This window comes from Cyprinus carpio, chromosome A10, assembly GCF_018340385.1.
Source record: "Cyprinus carpio isolate SPL01 chromosome A10, ASM1834038v1, whole genome shotgun sequence".
NCBI classification, from domain to species: domain Eukaryota; kingdom Metazoa; phylum Chordata; class Actinopteri; order Cypriniformes; family Cyprinidae; genus Cyprinus; species Cyprinus carpio.
This window is the reverse complement of record NC_056581.1, coordinates 7,918,216-7,933,898: the sequence shown is the minus strand read 5'-3', so window position 1 is coordinate 7,933,898 and position 15,683 is coordinate 7,918,216. Positions and strand designations below refer to the sequence as shown.

Here is a 15,683-nt window from a genome sequence, read left to right as displayed (position 1 = left end):
AGCAGAGCTACATTTATACATCAAACACAAACCCAGAGACCCCGATTGCCCTCTTAGAACAGAGCCAAACAGCACCTCAGTCATGCTTTGAAACACTGGAGGGTAAAAACGCAATGCTTGACTGTCCTATCGGTCTCTTTAAGAGCCTATGTACAAAAAGAGCACAAACACAAACTACTTCTGTCCGTTCATGCACACACACGCTCAATGAAGTACAAAATTGTGTTGAACAAAATAAAAGCATGGCATTTGTTTTATACACGTCGGAAAGCAATAAAATTTGTGCAGACTTCATCTCTCTTATGCTTGCACACATGCTCACAAAAAACCTCAACCTATCCTAACATTTTTTTGTCTTTTTTTTTTGTTAAACAAGTGCAAATCTTCAAGTTTTCAAATTCATATTTTTTTATAGCTTTACCATGAACATAAAAATACAACAGTGTTTGTCTTTTAGGAGAGATGCTCAACTTGCATCTCCCCAACAACGTTTCTCAACCTCCACATCTGATACGGCAGAAACCGCACCATTCCTACTTCTCGTATGTATATTCATACAAATATTCTACACATAATATATGCAACAATATATTCACACATTTTTGCATTGTAAAAAAGAAAGAAAACAAAACTATTTCAAATATGAAAACATTAAAGTGCAATGGTTTCGGTAAGGTGCTTTACTGAAGGGAGGCAAAAGAGGAACTCCTCTTTACACCGAACCTCCCAATAACCTCCTTCTGCTCCTCTCACAGTGCAGAGTGAGAGAAAGAGGGAGAAAGAGAGAGGGGGTAAGGACAAATATTGCCCACCCCTTCCCTCATTGAGCAGTGCACATTCCTCTGCTGATTTGCTCCAGGTTTAAGGCCTCAGGTAAACTCAAGTAGACGGGCTGGGTCAGTAATCCTCCACCTGCTCCAGCTCACCTCCCCCCAGGAATGAGTAGCCTGCAGAGGTAGGAATCATGAGAACAAAGGTTGAGAGGTCTGAGGGTTGACTTTTTACAAAAAAGTTCCCATCTGGGAGTATACTAATGACTAATTCATAAACATTGCTTGTACTTTTTTTCCTTTGATGCAGGGCAGAAAATGCTTTTTAATAAGTACATCAGTAAATAGATCCTCTTTGCTAGATGAAGAAATCACTATGACCCAGACAGCAAGAATTTGACAAGGAGCCAGAACAAAGATTAAAACAACAGTAGTTCAAGGGTCATTCTCAATAATGTATGCATGCTGATGGGTAAAGCTGAATGTAACCCAGTAGGGGTTTGTGAGTGTTTATGCGAGCGTGCACACTAACCGAGGATACTGGGGTCAGAATGGAGCATCATGCTAGGCTTTTTCTTCGCTTTTCCTCCCTGAGTGTCATACATACTGCCGCCCTTACTCATATGAGCTGCCTGGAACATTGACTGCAAGGAGAAAAACCAGGAAGACTTTAAACAATGGACTAATATATAAATATTAAAACTAATATTAGAAATATTATGGCATTTATTTTTATAAAAGAATCCAAGTTAAACCATATGCATCTACCTGCAGGGGGAAGTTCATGTTCAATCCAGAGACTTCCTTGGACAGCTGTGGAAAGTTTCAGTACATTAAGACAAAAAAAAAAAAAGTGCAAACAAAAAGTGCTTTAAAATGTTAAACAAGTAAGATTGTCATTCACAAACCTGTTGCTGTTGTCTCTGGTGGTTTGCTTTCTGTTTGGCACGGCGCTCCAGGAACTGCTTGGCAAACTCTTTGGCTTCAATGGTATCGCCCAGATAAATGCGGATAAAATCATGAACTTCATATGGAGACTCCACCTCTTTCAGATATGCCACAATGGTGGGCACTACAGAGAGAAATATAAGCATGATAAATTTAATTTCAGCTCCTTTTGGAGAAAAGAGCTGAAAAAGAAGCAAACGGCAGTTGTGACAGCTACCATCCAGTGAAGAGGAGTTATTTGCAGAGGTGTTGAGAGCGTGGAGCATCTGTTCACACCAAGTGGTGAAACCGTCCTGAGGTTTCATCCCCTGAAGAAGCTTCAGAAGTCTATCCTCATCGTCAGTACGCTTACGCCGATTCAGCAGGTACTGATCACTGAGAACACAAGACACATTTGTGGTGATCAATGGGTGTAAAAAACATTGGTTTAAATGGAGAGGTAAATTTTTGTACCTGAGAGAGGGACTGCTGCGGCTGTTCTTCAGGCCAATGTTGCGATGGCTGGCCTGGTTCTTCATGGCCTCATCCCACATGCCCATTGCAGAGTTGCCACCTCCAACCTTCCCATCCATGCCAGCTCCAGACCACATCCCAGATGGCCCATCACTCCACTGGCCCATTGTCAAACCTCCATGCTGAACGAAACAATGCTATAATGAACTAAAATAACAGCAACCCATTCGAGGAAGGCCTCTTGAAACAAGACCAAACTATTTGCCAGCCATTTAGATGAATATTAAACAATTCACTGCTCATATGGATGTCAAGATGCATTTACCCTTTGCTGCTGCTGAGCTCTCTGCTGTTGTTTGTGAAGTCTCTCTGCCTCCAGCTCCAGGAGTCCCATGCTCTTTCCGGTAGCTTTGCCCAGAGACAGAGCTCCTGCCTGGCTTCCGCTCCACCCTGTGCCCCCTGGCATGCTCTGATGCTGCTGGCTCTGCTGCAGAAACTTCATGATCAATTCCTGCTGCTGACGGCACTGCTGTAAAACACCAACATTCAAACGTGTTACACATCATAAACATTTAAGTGTGGAATAGTAGTAGCCTAGTGTGAGAGTGCGCTCACCTGTTTTCGTCTGTAAAGCTCCTCCTCCTCTCTCCTCTTCTGTTCCTCCTGCTGCCGGCGCTTTTCCTCCCTCCGTTTCCTCTCCTCTTCTTCACGCTTCACCCTGAGTTCAGCTTCACGCCGCTCCTGCTGGATCTAACACACGGGCAGCACACGCTCAATTACAGAAAGAGCGATATGGGTGAAGTTTACACATTCAACATGACGTGATCAGCTAGAAGAGTGATTAATTAGTGACGTCGCAGTCCTGCTGAAGACCAAAGTATACTTTGGTTTTTACGTATACGGTATACGTATAGTGCGTTACGTTTACTGTAAGCATGCAGGTTAATTTTTATAACCGTATTTCGTCCACAAGTTGGCAAAACTACCCTGACCCCCTGTTTCGAAAAAAAAAAAGAAACTACTGGAGAGGGCTATATGTGTATGGTGTTGTGAACTTTTGTGTGAAACACATATATCTATTTTTAAAGGTGTAGAAAGGTATTTTATCGGTCATAACTTCTGGAGAGTAATAGCACAGACACTGGACAAGATCCAGGCTATGCACTCAACTGTACACATTTGCTAAACATTCACACCAAAAACAAAGTACTTTGGGTTTTAGTCATCAATGAACCCTTGTTCAAGACAAGGCCAATGTACTCTAACAGAACTGACTGTTTTACGATAGCATATGTTGAATGGCACTTTCAAGATTATGTAAGTTACATACTTTCTGCAAATGTTCAAGAGTTGGACCCTGAGTGGAGTTACTCATGGTTAAGTCCCACAGACTGGTCTCACCGCCTAAAAACAGAAAAACCAGTGGTGTAACAATAACACTTCACAAAATAAAGTGGCTATTACAAAGCATCAATGCAGCGGGTATTACCTGACTGCTGAGAGACTGAGGTAGGCATGTCCCACATGGGCCCGGTGTCTGGCACTGACATGGACCTGTTCATCGCAGGCATCATCCCAGTCTCCCCACACCTGAGACCCAAACGCATCACTCACGAATCCAAAACACAAGTATATACTTGGTCGGCTGATGCATAATTTGCAAGTCGGTGATACCTGTTCACGTGCTGAAATCTCATCTGAAGTTGTTGGTACAGGGCTGCAGTGGCAGCTTGTTCTAACTGTTTCTTCAATAGCTCCTGGTCCATGTTCCCCTAAAGAATCAAAAACAGACAAAACAAAAAGCTTAATTTTACCATGGTTAAGAGTTTAAGATCATAGTAAAAATCATTGTAACACAAAGCCCCGAGTAGCTTAAAACTAATACATGGCACAAAGCATCATCAAACTGGATGATTCTGGATATTTCCTCACCAGTAGGGGAGGAGGGGAGGGGCCGGGAGAGAAAGGCACACGCCCCCACATCTTGATGACTTCACCCAGGGGCTGAAATCCCTCATCACAGCCACGTTTGACCAGTAGGTTCATGGTGAAATACCCCGCCTGAAACCACTCACACATCTCCACTGTAGTGAATGGACCTGAAAGAGAGAACCAATACAGCCCACAATTTTATGCTGCAATAAACAAATAAAAACCTCCAAGATTGACGTGGTAGTGAGAATTACCTTGAATCTCCCCTTGAGGGTCTTTGTAGAACCACTTCATTGCCGATTCGTGGGACAGGGGCAGAGCGCTGGCGCTGGAGTGCGGGAGAGTGTGTGGGGTTGAGTGAGAGTGTGTGTGTGAATTCGGGTGTGTGAGAGTGTGTGCTGCAGTGATGTGGCTCTCCTGAAGCGCTTGAGTGTAACATTCCTCTTCAAGGGATGTGTCTTGCAAGGACGCCACCATCTTCTCAGCCTCCTTTAAAAGACAGATTTACTTTTTAGTTTGCGCTTCTATCATAAGAATGTAAAGCAAAAAAATAAGCAAACACCCACTGACCTGCTGAAGGTGCTTCATGCCATCTTCCTCCTCTGTGTCTCCCCCTACTGTTGGAAGGTCAGTGCCAGTGGTTGAGGGAGGAGAGGAGCTCTGCATCTGTGGTGTGGTGCTATCTGCTGGAGCTGCATCTATAGAAACAAACCTCGTTTTAGTCCAGTGTTGTTTTGCATTGCATGTTCTTGGGAAAAAAAGTAGGGGAAAATCTCAAAAAGAGAGGAAGCAAGAGATAGAGTACCTTCAGCTGGTTGGGGTGCATGTTTTGAGGGAGGAGTGACTATGGGTTTGGGAGTCTCTTCCTCTGCAACAGGGTGCACAGGGGCAGGAGCAGACACAGCAGGAGGAGATGATGAGTTTTTATCTCCATCACACACAGTTATAGCCTCACATGCTTCCGCTGAAAAAATGAAGAGGCGGGTTTAGAAAACAGCAAAAAAAACACTTTTATGTGAGAAATAGAAGACACTAACGGTTTTAATGTTCTATCCTACTCAGAGCAGGTGACATGATGCAGAACAAAAGGCAACAGTCACTTCCTGCTAAACGTGCCGGATACAACATCAAATCAGATTATTTTCTTACATTTATCAGCTGGGCTATCCTGCTTCTCCTGATAACCCTCCTCTTCCTCCTCCAGAGCCTCAAATTCTAGTTCCTGGTCTTCAGGGATTGCATCTCTGGAGCTTTTCTAAAGGGTCACACAAACATGACTGAATCTATTTCTTTCTTTTACTTACTTAACAGGAAGTTACTTAACAGACATTGACATTTTTTTTGAAGAAGCAAACCTTGATGCACATGAAGGCTCCAGAAGAATCAAAGGTTCCCATTTCCCCTTCTTCTTCATCGGTGCACCACTCAGGCAGGCCATCTCGATCGTCCTCTCCTCCCTCACTTCCAGCCCTTCTACGTCCACCTTCTCCATCTCGGAAGTCAAAATCAAACTTCCTACGACGGCCATCCCCACTGCTGTGATCCCGCCAACCTGCTGAACGAGGACCCCCATCTAGACGAAGAAAAAGACCAGTTAAAAATTTCTAATAAAAAAAAAAAAAACAACAAAAAAAAAAAAACAACAAAAGTAAAAGTACCATCACGACGACCAGCAATCCTCCAGCTTCCCCCAGGTTCTGCCCCATCATCGTCCTCCTGCTCCTCTCTGAGTGTACGCCAGTTTTCGCTGTCTGAGCGTGCATAGTCCTTCCTTCCTCCTGCTCCTCCCTCCTCAAACCGTTAACGTATACTATAGTTTTTTTAATCAGTTTCAAAGCGCCGCTCACCTCTGAAACAGCAAATAATAATGATCAGCAAAACAGAACATTTAAACATCTCAAATTTATTCTGAGAGTGGCTGTTCATTCTGTACCAATGTTTTGACAAATTTAAGTTACAAAAATGCAAGTTATAAACAAACTGATATTCAGATAAATATGTGCATCATAGGGCAGCATGATAAATTGAAGGCATGAAGCAAGGTTCTGTGATCATGGTATGGTTTATCCGAGTTTGTCTTATTATAATTTTCATTATAATAAAGTATATAACAATGAAATGCTAATCGACATAGACTTTTTTTATCACTGCTTAGAATACTATGAAATATTGTGTGCTTTATTCTGTGTAAGAAGCCATGTCATCTCACAGAAGGATTTATTTCAAACACTCGGCTGACGTTATTAAGTGAGTTTGGAGTAAAAACGTATTATTAAATGTGGTATTTTCACGTGCTTTCAGATGGAGCAGCATTTAATACACTGAACCGTTGTTCACTGACAAGCTACGCAAACAGCTGTCATTATTACGAACATTTCTGTCGATTTCATAAACGTACAATTATATAGTCCGCGATTTTTTTGCGTAACTTTTCAGTGCATTACAGCTCTGTGTAGTAAATGCTCCTCCATCTGAAAGCAGGTGATGGAGATTTACTACTGATTACAGAACCGCCTTTACTAACAAGATGCACATGATAATCTCATTCGATTTATCGCGCAACCCTAGTACATCATAAACAAAACTTAATGTACAAATGACTGTAAAGCCTAACCTGTCATCCCAGCTCTGACTGCGGTGCATCTCTCGTCCTCGGCCAAAACCGACCTCTTCATCCACACTTCTTTGGTAGAATCCACCCTCTCCTCTGCCTCTCCCTGCAGACAAACAAAAGAGGATTAAAACACCTTTTAAAAATATTATTCCATTAACAATATCAATAATATGCATTTAATAATATACAAAATTTCTTGAGAACAAATAAAATGTGACCTGGAATGCATGTTCAATGTAATGCATCACAATGTAATCATGATTTGTAATTATTTACAAAAGATGAAGAAACTCATGTAACTGGAAGGATGATCTTCACAATAATCAACATGACACACACAAAACAAATCATTTATTCATTACTCGTGTCCATACTGAAACTACTTATTAAAGTTAAAATGTTATTTCTGCACTAGCATCAACAAACGGGTTGGTCTACAAAAATGTCATCTCTGCTACACCGTTGGTCACAACCCACCTCGACCACCTCGAGTGCTTCCACGCCCTCTAGCTACACCTGTTGGTACAGCTCCACCTCCTTTACCCATGAGCCTTAGCACAGCTACACTGTTCACAGACATGGAGAAGTTTCTCTGAAAAGTGAGAGAAATTAAGTAAAAAAGTTGACTGACATGCATACAAAAACAAAAACAACAAAACAAAAAAAAAAACAACAATATTACTGTTATTATCCAAAGAAACATGGATGAAATTTCCCTCTTGACCACTACACTATGCATCAGTAAAGCCAGAGAAGAATGGACCCACCTGCTCCTCTTCAGTCAGGGGCACCAAGGCCAATGGCTGCTGAGGCTCTTCCTGCAGGATAGCAGCAAACTCCTTATCCTGCATGTCCTCAGGGATCTAAACACAAATAAAATCTCTATTAAGTATGGAATCAGCAAACAATTATTGATTCTTATCAAAGTCAAAAGTCATAGTCTGCTTTACCTAATAGTAACACTTGAACTACAATAATGAAAAGGCTCTTGAAGTATGTGGCCTGTTTGCTTTAATTTATTTGACTTTACTGCAGGAGTTCCTCACCTTATCATCTTTGACATAAAGTGCTAACATCTCCTCGCGGCCATAGCGGTAGTCGGCCAACTTGGACTTTGGCATTGCAGGGGAAGGGGGAGGGGACGTCACACTCCCCCCTCTGGATAGTGCACGGAGCCTGAAGAAAGCAGACATTGTCGTAATTATTTCCATCACCCATTTAAAAACAATTAATCATTCTGGATTCAAGATTGTGTATATGCAGAAAATGATAGAGATTGATCTTTTATTTATAAATTGAAAAAAAAAAAAAAAAAAAAAAAAATCACACAGAAAGGGGAAACATCTGTTTCCTCCTGTTGACACTTACAGGGAAGTAGGACAGAAAAAAAAACAACGAATGTGGCATTTCATAAATTTACTGCACATCAAATAATAAAGGGAAAAAGTCAGCTTATCCAAAACAAATTTTAAGAGTATTTATCAGGTCAAGAAACCTGCAACTTTGAGTTCCTCAGTCATGTTTTAGTTTTGTTTTTAGTGGTGCTGCATTAGTTAAAAATCAAATCAATGAAAGAAGAAAAAAAAGTGTGTTCCTCCAACATTCTGCCAATTTTTTTAAATATTTGGCGAGTGCCAAATGCAAGTAAAAATTGGTTTTGACAAGTAAAGGATGGTAGAGGAGGGACGGTAAACAAGCAGAGGGATGGTAACTAGAACAGTTTCATTGGGCTGCGTCAGAAAATTAAAATGATTTTTGGGCATTGATTTTTGCATATTGAATTTTGGATCATGGCTCCACATTGACCATAAATGGACACCTGCAAGAAAGAGCATTAATTTGAAGTAATACTATCTGAAATACATTTATTACCATTCTGGACCGAAGTTAAGTGTCTCAGCAGTCATATTCTGTATGTCCAGATGGCTCAGGGTTTCTGTCAACCAAAGGAAAAACAAAACAAAAAATCTAAACAAAACATTGATTGAGGTTTTTGAGTCTCAACACACACACATCAACACACACAAAAATGTGAGATTAAAATTTAAAAAGCAGCAAGTCTTGCTTACCTTGTCCAAAGAACAGGACTGTAAAGGACCAGTATGAGCACGGACAGGAATGAGGTGGTTCTGTCAGAACCGGTACGGTGGTTCTGTATGCTGAGGTGGACTTAGTAATTCTAAACTCTGTATGAATATTATAATAGCTGCCAGTTTCACAGAGATAATGGCTGATGAATATCTAGCCAGATATAAGAGCTCCAAAAGATGGCACAACACCGTAATGTGCCAGTAACTTCAGATCTTTAAAAAAAAAAAAAAAAAAAAAAAGTTTTTTTTGTTTTGTTTTTTAATTGAAAACACTTTAGAGAGAAATAGAGGGGAAAAAAACACACGCTGTGATTAAGAATTTGTGGCAGCATAAATAACAACAACCGCCGTTTGAAAAATTTCAGGGCAGTTTGTAATGCCGTAACTATTGCTGGGTAACTCTTCTCTCTATTCGTGATTTCTTTTACTTATATTCTGAATTTTTGTGAGTTATTGTTCCGTAGGCAAGCATTCAGCTCCCAACTCCTCACACCTGCAGAGGAAGAGGAAAAAAAAAAAAATACTGAGCAACACTGATTGCTTATAGTGCAAAATATAAATGCATGCACATTACATGCATCCTTAACTACGCAGAATACAATCATATTTAAATTATATATATATATAAAAAATGTTGGGTAATTTACACGAAATTTCTCAGTGTGAACCTGTACATTATAAAATAGTTTTCAATGACATTTTTCATTTTCATACAGTTTGTTTGGCCTCATGTTAAAGGGATAGTTCACCCATAAATGAAAATTACCCCATGATTTATTCACCCTCAAGCCATCAGAGGTGTATGTCTTATTTCAGACAAATACAATCAGAGTTATATTAAAAACGCTTTATCGAGTCAGAACGAGTCAATGTTTCGTTCGTTATCTGGCTCGGTTCAGTCAGTGTACTGTTTGAGTAAATGAATTTCTCCGGGATATTGGTTTATTTGAACTCAGAGGGAGTGTCAGCCATGTTAAAAAAGTTAACAGCTTAAGTAATTTGTGGATTAATGCTTATTGTTGACGTGAACCATTTCAAACGATTCAGTTCGATTTGTTGAACTGGTTCAAGAAGATCCGGTTACATCGAGTGATTCGTTCGCGAACCGGATATCACTAAACTGCAGTGTTGTGAACGTGCTCATAACAGACCCGGGAGAGAAGTCAATGATGAATAAAGTCGTAGTTTTTGATATTTTTGGACCAAAATGTATTTTCGATGCTTCAAAAAATTCTAACGGACCCTCTGATGTCACATGGACTACTTCGAAGATGTTTTTATTACCTTTTTGGACGTGGACAGTATACCGTACATACATTCTCAATGGAGGGACAGAAAGCTCTCGGACTAAATCTAAAATATCTTATACTGTGTTCCGAAGATGAACGGAGGTCTCACGGGTTTGGAACGACATGAGGGTGAGTCATTAATGACATAATTTTGATTTTTGGGTGAACTATCCCTTTAATGGAGAGACTGGATGGAATATTTTTACATTTAAAAACTACTTTATCACAAGCATTGTTATTTAAGTATTATTTAGCCCATATACTATTATAGTACTTATTAATATTTTAAATCAGTTTTTTTTTTTTTTCTGTTTACCTTAATTTTTTTATTTTAGTACTTAAATTTTGAGTTAGTGGCTAAGGCAGCATTTTTCATTTAAGTTTATTTACATAAAATTAATCAGCTTTATTTCAGTTGAGTTTTAGATTTAGTTTGTGTCAACAATAACAGCACTGATCACAGGACTATTAGGCTATACAGCAACATTTTGCATACTTACTGATCATTTAAAATAATTTGAATAACAGTTTCAACAGCTCAAGTCTACAACTTATGTTACGTGCAAATATAAATAAGCTTATAACATTAATTTTAAAATCTGAGTTAAATCTGCTGTATTTTAACTACTTATGATTAATCCACTGAATCCCAGATTGTTTCCCAGCTATGTGAGCACATACAAACAAAAAGAGTCCGAAGCCGCTTAGTTTCTCAAAAAGACCAAGTTGCTAACAATAAAGCAACAATTTAATATTTAACTTACAGGCAATCCTGGTGACAATCATACATAAACTTCCTATAAATTTAACAATAAAATCTACAATTTTAGAACGTGTACTAAAAAGTTACTTAGTTAAAGGTTCTTGATATTTTAGCAGTAGACCGATCAAATATTATATGAACCAAATATAGTAGTTTTATCTGTATTATATATACTTTAATTACGATTTCGACAAGGACACATTTAAAAGGGACAATTAAACGGCTCTGGTTGTGTGACCATAAACACAAACATGTAAAAATGTACACTTATTCTGCACTTTCTTTATAACGGACACCTTTGTGTAAAAACATCAACAAATGCGTTTAAACACATCAAACTCGGCAATAATTACACATTTTGCTGGTGGGATTAAATGAGTTAAAGCTTTGCTAAAGCCAAAAAAGGACGTTTATAGGCTAGTTCATGTTATAGTTCAGCATCTTAATAAAGATGAACTGAACTAAAAACCCTTCTGTGAGAACTTTCCAAACTACAATCATAACTCCACACGCAGCAGTTCAGCTCAAGATTAACACTCGCCGCGCTGTTATGCGACACAAACACACAACAAGCCAGAAACTGAGAGGCGTTTTCTAATGAATGTTAAGAAGTAATATAATTCTAAACAACGAAACAAGTCTTTTAAGGAGACCAAGAGCAGGAAACGCAGCAGTAACCTCTCAAATACACTGGCGCTGAGCCCTCGCGCCTCGCTGCAGGCCTTCACTACTCCACTATGAGCCCTTCAGCCGTCTGACTTAGCACGATTAAAGCTAACGACATAAACGTGTATTTAACACTTAATGTTGTTACCAACCAATGCACAATACACACTTCCCATTAAAAAGTTGAAAATGATTCAGCACGCACCTCTTCTGCGAGCCTGCTGGCCAGCTAGGCTAAACTAGCCAGCCACTGTTTTCTCCAGAGTTGGATCTTCTTTAAAGAACTCACTCGTTCTGCACGTACGTGCTTCGCGGGAACCGACCCTCTCAACTACTGGTGTGTCTCTGTTTTCAACACTTGTCTTGTGTGAGTTCGATGCCGAATTCTTTGTCTATTATTCCCCCCTGTCTCTGCAGCAGTCGCAATGAGTTTTTTTTCTGTCTCGCTCGGTCGTCTTGTTGTTTGTGTTTTACAAAAATGGCTGTTGGACATGAACCGCATGAGAAATTCATCCAATAAAACGCGAGGCTCTTCTTCTTCTTTCAGTTTGAAGTAGGCTCGAAAACTAAAATAGCGCATTACCGCCATCCACTGCTAGCATCTTGAAGAACATATTTAAACGCGAACGGTTTTTGTCATTGCTTTGGTTGTGTTTAATTTATTTTATTTTATACATTTGTGAAATTAAATCTCTCTCTCTCTCTATCTATCTCTCTCCCTTTCTCTCTTTCTCTCTCTAGCATTACAGTGCAAAAACAATGGGGATACAGTAATAATAAATAAATAAATTAAGGAATTAATTATTTTAAAAAGTTTTTAAAGTTTTTTTTTTTTTTTTTTTTTTTTTACGTACAGTACACCCACTTCTTTAGTTACAGGATCTTCCAGTCAGCAGTGACAGCGCAACTGCAGGAATGGTGCGTCAGGTGAGTGGTGAGCAGTTATTTGACTATCATTGAATGAAAAATGAGCACCCCGGGACACTTTCTAAGGAGTTATTCAAAGGAGAGCTGTTCCATTTCAATATAATGGATCGCCGGACTGTTTTGCTGGTGTTTTTCTGCTTTCTGCTCATCACTGTGCGCTCAGAAGTGCAGAATGATTTTTCACCTGAATGCCGTGAATTCATGTATATGGGCACGCCCCCGCGGGGTCTGGAGAACCGCTCCCTGAAAAAGATCTGCCAGCGTTATAACGGCAAGCCCCGGTATGTCACTCTGTATGATGTGGTGGATCACATCCCGGTGTATTCTGCGTACACTTTCAAACGCTCCGATGGCTTCAAGAAGGTTGATGTTCCCTGGATGTTCGAGCCTCAGGTAACCAGTTGTCATTTCACTCAGAATGAGTAAAGTTTTAATCACTGTATCAATAGCTTTGTAGACCTGCTGCACAAAAACAAGGAATGAAAAACAAGGTTTAGTTTTTGAGCAGTTCTTTTCAACTCAACCTGCTGAAAAAAACTGAGCTGATGTTATCTGGTCTATTATTTTGGTCTGTTGGCTGTTTATATACATGCTTCGGGCACTTTCCAACTGGTCAGACTGTGAAACCAGCTGCCAAACAGCTAAACCAGTTGAACACCAGTTTGGCCATGCTGTTAGACCAGTTTAAACCAACAAAGACCATCCAGCAAGCCATCTTAAGCTGTTTTTACCAGCAGGGAAGTTGATTTGCTGGTCTTTACCAACAAAACCATCAAACAAATTTAGGCTGGTTGTATATATTTTCCATAAGGTACATATTTTATGTACCTACTGTCTAAAATATCTTACAATTCTGTTGTTGTTGTTGTTTTTACATAAATATTCTGTACTCTCTGTAGCTCTCCACAGAAACAGACTCTGGTGAGATGCAGCCATTTCCTTCCAATGATGTCCATGACAGTTTTGCAGATGCCCAGGCCATCTTGGAAGACTACTCAAACATTGTTGAGTTCGAACGAGGCCATTTGAACCCCGATGAGCACCAGGCTCACCCTGATGACAAGGCAGCTACGTACACCCTCACCAATGTCGTCCCACAGGTCCGCGAGTTCAATGTGGGCTACTGGAAACAGCACGAGCACATGATCCGCCGTCGACTCAACAACTACTGCCGTGGTAAGGCATACATAGTCACGGGGGTCACCACATCTGGTAGGATGATCCGTAGACACAACATCGACCGAGTGGCCGTTCCTACCTACCTGTGGTCAGCATACTGCTGCGTAGATTACGATCACAATGCACCATTCGATGAGCGATCCAAATTCCCAGTCTTTGCAGCTCATGGGCTCAACGAGAAAGAAGGAGCAGAGGTCATAGAGATGTCTGTGCAGCAACTGGAAGATTTTTTGAAGAAGAACACCTTTGTGGACAAGAGGTTTCAGATTTTCTTTGGGAACTGTGAGCCTAATGATGCCATAATGACAGTCCAGACTTAAGTGTCTTCATCTTGTTTCTCTAAAATCCATAAACAAAAATATTTCACCGGTCAGAATTGTGTTCTGTAGAATTAATATTTTACCATATGCTCTATATTTTACAACCTAATGACAAAGAAAAGGCCATTTTAGATTCCACTGAAAACATTCTTTATTTTTTTTTACAAAACAATTTTTGCATCTATACTACCATTCAAAAGTTTGGGGTCAGTGAGATTTTTGAAAGAAGTCTGTTATTGTTTACCAAGACTGCATTTATTTGATGAAAGATAAAACTGTAATATTGTGAAATATTATAACAATTTAAAATAACTTCTTTTTTTTTTGGAAAACATTATCCATTTCTTTTTTAATTGGAAATTTTGTAACATTATAAATGTCTGTCCTGTCACTTTTGATCAATTAAATCATCCTGGCTAAATATATATATTTTTTATTAAAAATTAACTACATAAACGAATAACAGACCACAAACTTTTGATTGGTAGTGTCTGTGCTTTAAAAACCTAGAAATCAGTTAAAGAACATTTTGAGAATCACACCCTGAAGAATATTCCCTAAGATGCATTTTACTTACTGTGTATGATTATGGGCAGAAAACATAAATAATTGGATATAACACTAATCACTTTTCATCTTTTTTTTTTTTTTTTTTTTTTTTTTTTTTTGAAGGGTAAAAATCTGTATTCATTTCCTTTAGCCTTAAGTGGTAGAATGAAGAACCAATTTCAGTTTCAGAAATATTTTATATCTTTTAATTGAGAATATTTATACATGAGAGGACTGAAAAGAGTGATGAAATGAGAGAGGTTTATTGACTGTAATCATCTGGGGCCTTAGGGGTTTTATTAGGTCCATTAACTTCTTTATAAAACTGCAACAACTAAACTTTTTCTCACATTGTAAGCATGTTTACTGCAATTTATCTGAATACTGTAACTCTTCTAAAATAAAAACTGACCACTTAATCTTCTCTGTTTGCCTGCAGTCTGTCAATTATCAATATAAAAACATACAAAACATGACTCAACAACATAAAAGCTCTAGGTGTTCTGGATAAATATTTTCAAAATAAAGGTGATCAAACTCCTACTGCTTGATCAATTTAATATGTACACTCTCTACTGATTCTTTTCAAAGGTAAAAGTTGCTTTTGTCTGTGCATATAAGATTAACAATTTTATGAATGTGAGATAGCTCATGTAGTATCAGATAACAAAATTAAAGTGACATAAAGAGGCGGTGAATGGAGCCCCATTCCTTCCTAATGCCTTGTTTGCACAGGACACAGACTCCATAAAGACAGGCTTATCTCTGTACTCCTTTTTCCTTCATCACCCTTTCACACTTTGGACTGTTTGTTCTCTTGCGATGGGGAGTACAGAATAGCCTGATTTACATTTTATAAGACAGCCATACGAGGCACCCATAAAGATGATTAGCTCTACTGAAAAGAGGACCTGCATGAGAAAGAGAGAGAGAATAGTTTGTTCTGGGGAATAAGTGATAAGGGTTCTGCACAGCATTTTCCTGAAAGAAAATAGTTTGTTCTGGGGAATAAGTGATAAGGCTTCTGCACGGTGAAAAAGGGGTAAAAGTGTATCACAGTTTGTTATGTATTGCTACATAGCCAATGACTGGTCAGAGTGCCCACGATGACCCCTAAAAGTGCCTATATGGGATATGTAAGAGTCAAAAGTAAACCATGGAGTAATGGGAGAAGGTTGCCTGG

The 15,683-nt window shown here is 39.3% G+C and overlaps 1 protein-coding gene and 1 pseudogene across 1 annotated transcript; one reads left to right on the top strand and one right to left on the bottom strand.

Moving 5' to 3' along the window:
• Nucleotides 1-425: 425 nt before the first annotated feature.
• Nucleotides 426-12,073, bottom strand: LOC109097621 (annotated as a pseudogene).
• Nucleotides 12,074-12,409: 336 nt separating this feature from the next.
• On the top strand, nucleotides 12,410-14,924 carry LOC109097940 (endonuclease domain-containing 1 protein-like). Its single transcript, XM_019111562.2, has 2 exons — nucleotides 12,410-12,845; nucleotides 13,352-14,924. The coding sequence occupies exons 1-2, from the start codon at nucleotides 12,486-12,488 to the stop codon at nucleotides 13,949-13,951; spliced, it is 960 nt and encodes a 319-aa protein (XP_018967107.1). The 5' UTR covers nucleotides 12,410-12,485; the 3' UTR covers nucleotides 13,952-14,924.
• Nucleotides 14,925-15,683: the final 759 nt, after the last annotated feature.